This window comes from Mustela putorius, unplaced genomic scaffold (genome assembly GCF_011764305.1).
Source record: "Mustela putorius furo isolate JIRA1106 unplaced genomic scaffold, ASM1176430v1.1 tig00003867_pilon_pilon_pilon, whole genome shotgun sequence".
Lineage (NCBI taxonomy): Eukaryota > Metazoa > Chordata > Mammalia > Carnivora > Mustelidae > Mustela > Mustela putorius.
In genome coordinates, this window is record NW_025422019.1 from 20,479,449 (window position 1) to 20,492,571 (window position 13,123).

Below are 13,123 nucleotides of genomic sequence, written 5' to 3' on the forward strand. Positions count from 1 at the left end.
CTTGTTTTTGCTTTTGTGTTTGCTTTTCTGTTCCCTTGTGTTTGCTTTTCTCTTTCTCTTTCTGTAGGATAGTTTCATTTGCTTCTTTCCTGTATGTTGGAAAATGTCATGGCCAACAGTCTTTAAATGTAGTATTACACAATGAACTGTCCCTTTGTCCTAATTCTAAACTCCTAGAGGAGTTTTCTGACTGGCCCAGTGTGCAAGAGATGCTCATTCCCAGTGGCAAATTCAAGTCATAAATCCAGGTTACACTAACTCAAAACTCTGTGCTTATTTGTAAATTATGTCAGATGGTACTGGACCCATAGTAGACATTGGTGGACATTAACTCTAGTTCTTCGTAAAGACTCTTTCACTTCTTAATACTATGATTTGCATGGTTCTTTCAGAAAGGGAGTGGGGTGGAACTATGCTAATGATAGGCTCCACTTGCCATGTTAGATGCCACAAGGGCTCTGAGAGTGAGTTGGCTTCCTAGATTCTACTGTGAGTGGATCCTCTTAATTAAGTTTTGTAATATAATCTTTGACATAGCAAGTTCTACAAAACTGTTTTATGGTTCAGGGACTAGAATCATTCTATGCTCTATTTGTCATAGGGTAGATGACAAAAAGAGAGAAGGTGGAGGGCATCCCCTTACTCACATAGTCCCAGGGTATCCTATTTTTGAGTTCATATCAAGCCATATGCTAAATCCTAGATGGTTCGCTCAGGAAATGTTCTAGGTCTCTTTTTATTCCAGCCAAGAGTTATGATTATACATAAGATATAATGCTTTATTTATTAGTTAATATGGTGGACATAATTACAACTACATAAAAGCTATTCTTATATATACACACATACTCATATATGTGAATAAAGATGAGAAGGAAAATAGAAGAATAAATAGATTTATCAGTGATGGAATTATGGATAGCATTTTTAATTTTAAAAATTTGGGTATTTGAAAGTGAGTTATTAAATTAAAAGAGGAAACAATAACAAAGAAATGCATCATAATGCTTTAGCTAATCAAAATACACCCCAAAGGGAGCATCATGAAAAACTGAAGAAAACATTTGTAATCACTTAAAACACATATTAATATACCTCTGTCAGGATACACGAGAAGATTATATTATGATTTTCCTTTTGAGATGGGAAAGCCTGGGTATAGAAAAGGGGTAGGAGAGAGATCCTGCTCTGTCTACTGTGTCAGTAGATTGGGAATTATAAATTCATGTAAGTGGATTACTAACAAAAAAATAAAATAGAAAAGAATACCGATAGACTTCTTCCGTGTCTTGGTAGGTGAAATAGAATTAGCATGACTCTTAAATTGTTGTTTCATTCTCTTTTAAGACTTTTCCATCACTATTTTATATGGGTCATTCTTAAAACCAATTTTTCAAGTAAATAACTTCCTATGTTATCTTCGAATGCAACTTAACGTGTGTATACCATTTAAAAGGCAATGGCTTTATCTGGGCATTGTGGGACATTCAAATTAAGTATAAAATGTAATCTCTGGCTTTCTCAGAAACATTTTCTTTCTAGGACACATGAAGAAGTATAAATAATAAGACACTCTAAAAATGTATGTATGGAATTATTACTGCAATGCCTAGAATAGACTAAAGACACAATTTAAACAGACGGAGATCAGAGTGGGCTCAAATCCACAGAGAAGATTTTATGCAACATTTGTATTCGTTAGGTCAAGCGGTAGTAAATCATTAATCGTTCAGTTATCACTAAGAATTCAGTTACTTCAAGAGGGATATATTGGTTTCTTTCTTTTTTTTTCTTTGAATATTTTATTTATTTATTTATTAGAGAGAGAGAGAACGTGTGAGAGAGAGAGCGAGTGAGCACACAAGAGGGAGAGAGGGGCAGAGGGAGAGGAAGAAGCAGGTTCCCCACTGAGCAGGGAGCTGACACAGGGCCGGATGCCAGGGCCCTGGGATCATGCCTTGAGCCTAAGACAGACACTTAACCGGCTGAGCCACCTAGGCACCCTTATGTTGGTTTATTTCTTATGTAGCCCTCAAGGGTGGGCTTTCTGTGGGCAGGGTGGCTCTGCTCTGTGGTCGGAAAGGCACTCAGACTGGCAGGTGCTTTGCCTCCTTCATTGTCCAGTATCTCAGCACCCTCAGGTCATCTCTCTGAGACAGCCAAGGGGCAGAGAACGCAGAGATGCCCGAGTGCACTTTTATTTGAGTCTACTCCTGGAATGAACACATTCCTTCTTCCCTTCCTCCCGTATTTCATTAACCGTAGCTCACTGCAGGAGAAGCAGGGTCATGCAATCTAGTTGGCCAGCCACATATTGATCTTCTAGTGCAATGGGAGAAGGAAGAAGGTCCATTCTGGTGGACAGCTGACAGTCTCTGTAACAGACGCGGGTAGCATCAATGATTGGGAAGAATAAAAGAGAATGAATGCATTTGCCCAGGCAGGAAGGACAATAACACCCATGTTGTTAAACTTCATCAGGCCTCCATTTCTTTATCTAAGAAACAAAACTTATTCCAGATGATTTCTAAAATTGTTTCTAGCTTTTATGTTTCTGTGGTTCTGGGAGCTAGCATTCAGTGGGCTGGAGCAATGTGTTCATGTTGGAAATGGTGCATGATAACTCTTGGGTTATGTCGGTAGAGTGGGTCTAGACAAATCCTTGGATTGTGCTTGAAATTTGTTAAAAAATCAAATGACAGATATTGATCAAGTAACCACTCCATTCCAGACACTTTGAGCTGTGGGGTACACAAAGGAGTTGATTCATTCTTTTTGAGAATAGATTACATCCTATTTATGAAGGAGCTGAGCTGGATGAAGAAAGGGGAAGATTAAAAATGAAGTGGAAGAGGTTACATGCCTAGGATTCCAGACCTCACAGTATGGAGTAGGAGATGAAAGCAAATATGAAATGACCCTTTATCTTCTATAATATTTTTGTGAAGAAAAACATCTCCAGTGAAACTTTGTTTCCCTCGATTTGTCTCTGACAATCGAACGCATTACATTTCCATTCACTGAAAGTTTTGATTAATTAAGCTGGGGTTAACTATAGCTTTACTGCAAGTAAAAATGCATGACTTCATTCTCTATTTTATAGACCAATTAATTTAAGATTCTTTGTAAGGTAAAATTGGACCTCCAGGCAATTAAAGTATTTCACACAATTTACCTAGTTCTATGAAAATATATTTTCAGGTGTTATAATCACTGGAAAATTCTGCCAAATGTGGTGTTTTACCGCTGTTAATTCTTAGCCAGTCATACCTCTAATATATCCCAGGGCTCTTATCTTTGGATATAATGACTCTATCTTGATTTTATTTTTCTATAGTGGTTAGTTTTTAAAAATTTTATGTTCCTAGGGAAATTATAACCTCGAAGGTTTTGGAGGGAGAGCATTTCATGTTTAGTTTGCCTTCTGCATCATGTCTTGTTATACAACCACTACAGTTTTTGTTTTTGTTTTTTTTTTAAGATTTTATTTATTTATTTGACAGACAGAGATCACAAGTAAGCAGAGAGGCAGGCAGAGAGAGAGGAAGGGAAGCAGGCTCCCTGCTGAGCAGAGAGCCCGATGCTGGGCTCCCAGGACCCTGGGATCATGACCTGAGCCAAAGGCAGAGGCTTTAACCCACTGAGCCACCCAGGCACCCCGACTGCAGTTATTTTTGTTTCGTCTTGAAAATCTGTCCCAATTTACTTTTCTTATGTAACACAAAGCCTGAGATTAGGAATCAGGTGGCATGCATTCAGTTGGGTCTGCCGCTTGCTACTGGGCATATTCTTTTCTATGATGGTACCTTGGTCTCCTTGTCTGTCCAATGAGGGAGCTGAACTAGAAGATAGGTTGCACTCTCTTTGAAGTTCTACTACTCTTCTATATCTTAATATTAGGCTATCACTTTTTATTTGATTATCAACCTATTATTTTAATTTTTGTTATTAAAAGGGCCTGTTCCTTTATTTATTTATTTTTTTGTTTTGGAAAGTATTTTCAGAAGCTTACTTGAACCAGCATAACCTAGGATGCTTATTAAGATGTAGATTCCTCTAGTCAATGATACCGTAATAACATTGTATGATGACAGATGGTAGCTACAGTCATAGTGAGCATAACATAATGTATAGAGAAGTTGAGTCACTATGTTGTACATCTGAAACTAATGTAGCACTGTGTGGCAACTGTACTTAAATTAAAAAAAAAATTAAAGGTTAACAAAATGTAGATTTCCTATAAAAAGTATATGATCCCTGTAGCACATTCACTAAATCGGGCTTCCTAGGTAAATAGTTCTCTTAGTCGTTAAATGTGTATACGGGCCACATGGGGATCTTGTTAAAAAGGAAAACACCTAATTCAGTGCGTCTGGGGGTAGGACGTGGGATTCTGTATTTCTAACAAACTTAGAGGTAACACTGCTGATCTGTCCACCACACTCTGAAAGGCAGGGCTCTCAGAGCTGGGGCTGCCCCTCCAACCTGGCAGAACCACGTCTTGAGCGAAGACAGAATTAGCCAGATTGTGGAATGTTTAAAATGTAGCACTCATGCCTAAATTGTAGCATGTAGCATCCAAGTCATATAAAGTAAAGTAGAAAGGTGTTGCAGAATAAAGATGAAAGACTATAATGCAATATGCATCAGGTGCTCTTATGGGCGGTCATATCAGAGAACTATACCCTTTGTTGCTGTTATTGTAATCATGAGAATGCACTGAAATTCCAAGTACCCAGCAGTAGGAAGGAAATTGTTCCCTTTTTACTGATTGCGGCTTTGCTGGATGCTGTCCATAGGCTCTTTCTCTCATTGCCCTTCCACAGAGCTTACAGAGTCTGTGGCTGATGTGATTACATTGTTCTTAGTCTTGGAAATATGGTTTCTTTCCTGATTCAGTGTGATGAGTAAAAAGATTGGTCATGCTGAGGGGGAAAAGGTCTTCAAACTAATTTGCTTTCTAGTAAGCAGCAAGCCTGCAGAGCCCCTGGAAAGACGCCTAACATCTCCCTGAAGATTAAATTTCTGCTAAGTTTTTTTTTTTTTTTAACTTAAAACATGTTTATTGAATTATAATTGACATATAACATTATAGTAGTTTCAGGTGTACAATGATTATGTTTTCGTTTTTAAAAGTGTCTATTCTTTAACTTTTGAAGAATTTGTAATTGTGTGTAAAGTTAGCTTACATGAATGTCCTTTCCCTCAACTGTAATATTCAAAGGCAAAAATGGTTTTGTAGAAATGTATGCATTTGCATGTTTAAATGGGATCTGATTTATATTGTGCCAAGTACCATTACTGGCAATTATGTAGTCTTTGAAATGAAATTATGACTTAAAAATGTATGTGGCATATGTTCTACTCCAATTAAAAAAAATATGCCTAGGGAAACTTTCTTTCCTTTTTTTTTTTTTTTTTAATTCCACAAACCCTGCTAAAATCTAAGAACTGTGTAAACCGATCTCCATTTTTACCCTTTGCATAGATATGTTTATATTACTCAACATTTGAACATCAGAGAGTTCTTAACCATATTTCATGTTGTAATAATAATAATAGTGATAATAATAATTAATATCAATCATAATAGAACCTCACACTCGTAGAGGTCTCATCAGGTTTCAGGCTACATGCCAAGTGCTTTATATGAATTATCCTTTTATTCTACATTAATGTCTTCATAGTCAAGGTGCTTTGTTTAATATATACATAAGGAAAATCATAAGGCTCACTTGGGGATCTGCGCGCATGCGCACACGCACACACACACACACACACAAAACCCTTGTGAGAACAAAACCAAGAATAGTCTTAAAAGAAAAAAACCCTGAAGTTATGTGACAGATTTAGCAAATTCTTTTTATTTACATAGAAATGTGTACACATACTTTCTCTGTACACAGAAAATTCTAAGTATATATACATATATGGTTCCCACGTATTTTACAATAAATAGTATTTTAATCCTGTCTATAGATGAAAATAAAAGGATGCCTCAAAATATTTCACACCAACCACAAAATTACGAAAGCACCTGATGAACTCAGAGCAAAAATTTCAAGCCTGTACTACCACACACTAAGCCTAGTACATTTTTTTTTTTTTTACAAAAGACAAAATCAAACACTGTACAGAGATCACCAGTAAACAGAAAGGAATGGAGATGCAAAATAGAGAACAGAGCTGTTGGCTCTTCAAACAATGTAGAAAGAGCATTTTTGTTGGTTAGACTTGTCTTCTTTAAGTTTAATGTTTTACTTCAACTGGTATTTTACAGATAAGGGGGCAAAAGTGAACACCTACTGTAAAAAGAGTAACCTTTCCATGAGTCTTAAGAGTTCTAGAAACCTTATTGCTGGCCAGCCAGACCCTCTTTCTGTGCTGATGCAAAGATCATTCACATCTATGTTGCAGGACACCTGTCCACACCCCCGCCCCGCTCCCCCCCAGAGAAGATGGCAATGACTCCAACGGTGAAGCCGCTTTAATTTGGAAGTGATTTCAAAAGCCTGGTGAGTCAGGTTGTTGACACTTAATAATAATCAGTCATGTTTCAATATACTCTTTATCTCCAGGTAGTGTTTGATCCCCACTCAAATAATTAATGAAATGCAAAGAGGACTTAATCTGGGAGGCTAGAAATAATGAATCCATAATCCTGGAATTTTGTCAATCCACTTCCAATTATTTTCTCTGTTCTTGCCTAGAGAACAAAATCGCTTTCTCTCAGTTTCGGAGTTGTTCTATGTGTGTATATAAACTCACACTATTACTACTCAGATGAGAATCCTAAAGATGGTGGCCAACCCAGGACTAAGTGTTTAAGTCTCATCCCAGCCTAGCTCAGATAATCATGTGTTTAGTTCCACTGTGGCACTGTAACCTCACACATGGGTTTTGAAACAAATTTTACCCCTTCATCTCTCATATCAATAACAGCACTGATGTGGGGGAAGGACAGAGATAAAAAAAGAATTCAATGTCAGAAATGTGATTCATCTATCAAATGCTATCTTTTCAGTTACTTTACTGAATCTGCTAATTTTAAGGTAACCTTCCAAAACAAATTTCAAAGGCAGGCTCATTTCAAGAGCAATGTGTATCACATGCATAATTCGGTTCTTTTTCGTTACATGTTTCTACCATTGATGTTGATTTTAGAGAAACAACAATATTTCTAGGACTTAGCCATCCTACATGAAAGCGATGGCTTCATACACAGTTTGACTTTTCAGATTAAGGTACGAGTGAAACAAACACATGTCACATTTAAAGATGTTTCTTTTTCTTTTTTTTAATTTGAAAGCCTAATAGGGAACTAAGGTTCACTGCCAGAAACAAAAGGGATCCTTTACCACGAAGAGTTGGCCTTGGTTCTTGGTCATTCTAATGAAATATGTATTCACCCCTCATTTATATCACTGTTGGAAAGATTCAGCCAGAAGATAAATATGGAGTCTCACTATGGTAATTGTAGTCAGGACAGACTTTTTGCACAAGTTTATAATCAACACTGTAAAAGGCAATGTAAATGCAAATGACCTTGAAGGGTTTGGAACACAACCAAGACACATGGCTCTGAGTCTGCTCCTGGTAGCAGATCTTCGATGGGTCAAAGTTGCACAGGGCAGTCTTCTTCGCCCGGTCTGTTTTTTCATATTCAATGCGACAATTGAAAGATTTGGATTCCTTGGTCTCCAAGGTAGACTGCGGGGAAACTTCAAATTCCACCACTTTGGAGGGGGGTACCAAACTCACTGAAACATTGCCTAGGCCTGTGGAATTATGTCGGAAATAAACACTGAAGGTTCCATTTCCATGGTCAACAATTTTTCCTGTGATGAGGAGATTGAGTTTAACAGTTTTAATGTTGGAGTGGAAGTCGCCCCACCCAAACATCTTCTTAAATTTTCCTGTCTTTACTATTGGCCTCCGTTTAGTTCTTGCCAGTGGCTCCTGAACCTCCGTGACATTGGCCAGCCAATCCCAAAAGTTTTCCATGCTGTCCGCATATGCCAAGTGTCCAGGCTTTGGGACAGGAGACTGTTTAACAAACAGGCGCAGAGGATTGATGATCCTTGAGTGCACCACGTTTCCAACCAAGGTCCCGGGAGCATCTTTGTCTTCCCAGTCCAGCCCCTCTGTGGCATGCACTGCCTTCTCACTGTCACAGAATAGCTGTTTGAAAAGAAGAAAGAGAAATAAACTTGAGGTTAGGCTTTGAGCACACACACTAAAGCCAAAGCAAAGGGGAAGTGCTTGCAGTATTATTTCAATTCTTGACAAATAGCATTTCACTCACAGAGCTGGGCTCAACAGCGTTAACAAGATGAGCATCTATTCAAGCAATGTAAAATTGTGAGCACAAAATTCAAATTAGGAAGAAAGTATTTCATTTTAATGGGTTAATGTGGTTTTCATCCCTGCTTCCTCATATTTATAATACTATCTTTTGAGATTGGAGGAAGTAATATATTTTGGCATCTCATTTCATAAAAACATTCCATTTGTGTGGTCTTCTCTTTCAGGTAGAAGCCAATGCTGGTTGAAGCCATCTGAATGCAAAATATTGTATTCTTTTAAGTCTTTTAAGTATACTTAAGTCTTTTTTTTAAGTATACTTAAGTCTTTTAAGTATACTTGGAAATATTAAGGATATTATTACATGCAAAGGCTTATGTCAAATAATTTCATAGCTTTTGATATAATTCCATCTCAACCTCTGTAATAAAAAAAAAAAGGAGTATGAATAGTAAGAGAAAGTTCTACAAAAGTTTGAGTTGAAAAAAAATTTCAAATTTTGTGGTCCTAACAAAAACAGAAACAAATTAGAAATGTCTATTTTGAATTAATAACAGACCATAGATTATCCAATAAATTTTATTATAATTGAATTCTATACCCTGAAAGGATTGCTAAGAAAGAATGCAAATTAGTTTTATGGATTCCATAGAATGTGGTTCAGATCACACCCACTGAAACATAGTACTTTATCTGGATCTGATGTTTCTTCTTATTCTTTTTGTAGTGCAAGAGTCCCCATAATTTCTAAAAATCAATTAGTTAAGCCAATATTGATTTTGAGGGATGGAGTCATAATATATGAAACTGTTGCCTGGAGTGAATATTTATGGATGAGTTATAAAGTCCGGAAAATAGAGGTTTCTAGTGGAAACACAGATAGCCTCTTATCTCTAATGGCACAAACCACTCTGGTAATGATTCTCCAGAAAACTGTCAGCATGATGAAAAGGATGAGAGAGAAGTGAAGCTGTATTTATGAACTGTTTCCCCAACCCTTTCAAACTTGGCAAAGCACCTAGTAAAAGATTATTACAGAAATTATTGCTTTCAATCCAATTTTTGAGGAAAAAAAAAGGAGAAGAAGACACAGCTTGGATTATAAATATTGTACTCCACCATATGGTAGAACTTAATAATAACATGAGGTTATCTTCTATAGATTCATGAGAGCTTAGAAGTTTAAGTTCTAATAGAGTTTTGTGAAAAGTATTTTCAGCTATACCCCAACCCCCTAAGATCACGTTAGAGTCTGAAAGCAGGACTTCAATGCATGGGTTTTTTCTTTTTGTGTACTTTGGGTGAGGAGGTGGGGTAGGGTGCGTAATATATTTGCCTCTGATTAATTTCCTGATGGCTTTTCTTCTTCATGTCTAGTATTTTTAAAAATTCTTTTCCCTTAAATTACTAAGGTTTGGCAGAAGGGCAAACTGAAACAATGCACAGTCTTACTATTTGGAGAACCTAAATCTGTGCAACCTTCTTAGAGGTTTATGTATCCTGAGTTGATACTTCTTTCCTCTGCTGATGTTGAAAGGTGAGTATATTCACCAGGAAAAGAAGAATCCTTACTCTGGATTTCTGGCTCAAAATATTCTGGGTATCTCTGACAGTGAGACTAGATTTCTGATTTTGAATATATATATATTTTTTTACATTTTTATTTTTTATTTTTTTTCAAGATTTTATTTATTTTGACACAGAGATACAGTGAGAGAAGGAACACAAGCAGGGGGAGTGGGAGAGGGAAAAGCAGGCCTCCCACAGAGCAGGGAGTCTGATGAGGAACTTGATCCCTAGACCTTGGAATCATGACCTGAGCTGAAGGAAGACACTTGAAACTGAGCCACCCACGTCCCTTTTTTATTTATTTGAGAGAGAGAGAGAGAGAGCAGGAGTAGAGGAGGGGGAGGATAGAAGGAGAAGAAGAAGCAGACTCCCCGATGAGGTGGGGCTCAATCCCAGGACCCTGGGATTATGACCTAAACCGAAGACAGAGGCTTAACCAACTGAGCCACCCAGGTACCCCCTATTCTGAATACTCTTACTACGATGTGTAAATCTCATTCAAATCCTCTGGTACTTGCCCATGGGGTTCAGTGGAGGCTTCAGTTATGACTTAAGTTCCCTGAGAGCTGACTGAAGAAGCCTGGTCCAACTGACATGCCACCCTCTCCCCAGCAAGACGTCCAAGGACACATGGGCAGGTAAGAAACCCCTTCCTGATCAAGGTCCAGTTTCTCTTTTCTGTGGTTGTGATTCTTGTTGCCCAGAGTCTACTATCTGTTTTTCATCCATTTCCAGTATTTCATGAGATGTGCTTTGCTTAGTCCATGCTGATAGACCAAGACATACATTTCACTTACTGAGAATCTTGTCTGTAAGAGCTTTACTTCCTGATCTCTACTCCCAGACTTGGTACAATTTACAAACTTCTTTTCTCACTCCTGCCTTCCTTCCTCTCTTTGATAGAGTAAATCTTTTCCAACATTTTCCCCTTCTAAATTTTTTTCTTTTTTTAAACTCAGATCTTATCTTTATATACCATGCTGTCAATCAATGTTTTATTAGCAGGACTAAGGCTGATTTTTCCATTCAAAAATATTTTTTTTGCTCATAAGTATGAGCACATTCTTTGCTCCCAGGGGCAACATGATCGTTTTTTAGCTCCCTCAAAATGTTTGTTTTACATTATACATTTTCCTGAATTTTCTACCTGGATCATTTTTTCTCACTTACTGCTTAACCTGATTTTCTCCTTACTTTTCCATTATTGAAAACTTATAAACATGAATGATGAAAACCTCATTCAATGACAAGTAAGTTTGCAAGTTGACTGGTATTGGCCTTTTACTCATCATAGATGCCATTATGAGACAGATGTTAAGAAATCCTCTTACCTCTAGGACTTCTGCTGTGCTGGTTCTGAGATTATTCAATGGTAATAAGAAAAACAAGAATAATAATACTAAAAATTCATTTACTGAGTGTCAAAAAAATATGAAAACTTTCTTTTTAGTAATTTATGTTATACAAATTGACCCAAACATATGTGACTAACCCTAAGAAATTAAAGTGTAAAAACAAAAACAAAAACAAAAACTAAGTTTATCAAACAGATAACTTATATGCAATTATTTGGTTTTAGAAAGGCTCTTCAACCCTTCAGAAAATATTTTTCATATAAGAATTTAAAATGTAATTTGACTTTTAAAAAGTATATTCTAACACAATACTCTACAGATTCAAACCCATTCAAGGAGCTCATGATTTTAAGGTAGGCTTATACAAAAACATAATAAAATTTAACTAATAGCACAGGCCTGTAATTGGTCCCTGCTCTTGGGAAAATACTAACAGTATTTTAGATAAAAGACATTTTTATATAAAAAGTAGATATACATATATTTTATTTTTTTTGCTTTGCCCTAGACCATCACTTTACTTTGACAACAACGTTAAACAAGTTGAGAAAAGCTGTGTATAACTTCATCTCTTTATTACTTAATTTTTTTTAAAGATTTCATTTATTTATTTAAGAGAGAGAGACAAAGAGTATAAGTAGGGGAGGAGGCAGAAGAACAAGCAGGCTCACCATTGAGCAAGAAGCTCAATGCTGGGCTCCATCCCAGGACCCTGAGATCATGACCTGAACCAAAGTCAGACACTTAACCAAGTGAGCTGCCCAGGCAGCCGTTTTTTACTTCAAAATACATGACAGTTATCAAAAATACTGATTTCCAAATTTAAATCCAAATCTCAAAAAGTTATCAAATAATGAGAACAGTGTAATTAAATGGGTAAATATATTGCTAATTGTCCTACAAAGCTGACAACTGTACCTCCTCTCCCAACTTACTGTCCCTTTGGTATAACATGTTCAGCATTCCCCCAGGAATATTTTGTTAAGAGGGTACCCCCTTCTAAACCAGGTCTGCAAAGATAGGTTGTATGATCTAAGTCTCCAAGGCTCATGCTTAACATCAAAGATCTAAACAAGGGTGACTAGGGGTTGGATGAACTATAACCCTGCCCCACACTCATTCATACACTCCCAGTATGGAAGCAGAACGGTGGAAAAGGCACAGGCATCCGGTGCCTGATGACCTCACACCCCTTACTTGAGTGTTTGATGTGAGCCCATTTCCTCACCTATCTCTCTCTTGCTGATTGATTGTAAGGACCAAATTTTAAAAATGGATGGAAATTACCGAGCCCAATTTCTGGCAAAAGGCATTCAATGACTGATGGCTCTTGCACGGTCCAATGGATAGTACCATGTTTCCTATTCAAGAACTGTCTTCAAAGGGTTGTATGAATTCTTGGGCCTTCAGGAAGCTGATTAATGGTTAATCAAGCAACTTGTTCGGTGCCATATAATAAATTAGTGACTGAGTAGAAAACACCTTTCTCAACCCCAGAACATCAATCATTTCCTCATGTTTCCACTCTCACTGGCATCTGAGTCACAGCCAGATCATAGGCACAGGTGAGCCCTCTTTGCCAACAGAACCTGTTTGTGGATCTTTGATTCCAACCTACCGATTGAGTCAGCGAAAGGACATGCTGGGAGAGTCTGGAGGTGGTTCTGAATCTGTTGGCTAACACTCTGTCCAAGTCAATGTTGTTAGATGTTATCTGCAAAACACATGGTTGTATCCTTTTGCTTACTTTTCTATTTGCTGTGGCTTTCTATGGCTATCACTGCTTCCTTTGGTCCCATCGTATCACAATAATAATGCAAAAACATTTAAGCGCAAGCAAACCCAAAATGGAGTTTCAAAAAGGGAGAAAAAAAGGAATTGCTGTGCTTTATCTG

The 13,123-nt window shown here is 37.3% G+C and overlaps 1 protein-coding gene across 1 annotated transcript in view; it reads right to left on the reverse strand.

The window, feature by feature from the left end:
- Window positions 1-5,848: 5,848 nt before the first annotated feature.
- NXPH2 (neurexophilin 2) overlaps window positions 5,849-13,123 on the reverse strand; it is a 114,641-nt gene continuing 107,366 nt past the window's right edge. The window contains exon 2 of the mRNA XM_004778363.3: window positions 5,849-8,181. Within this exon, the coding sequence (XP_004778420.1) occupies window positions 7,438-8,181 (744 nt within the window). The 3' untranslated portion in view covers window positions 5,849-7,437. The remainder of the gene's footprint in view (window positions 8,182-13,123) is intronic.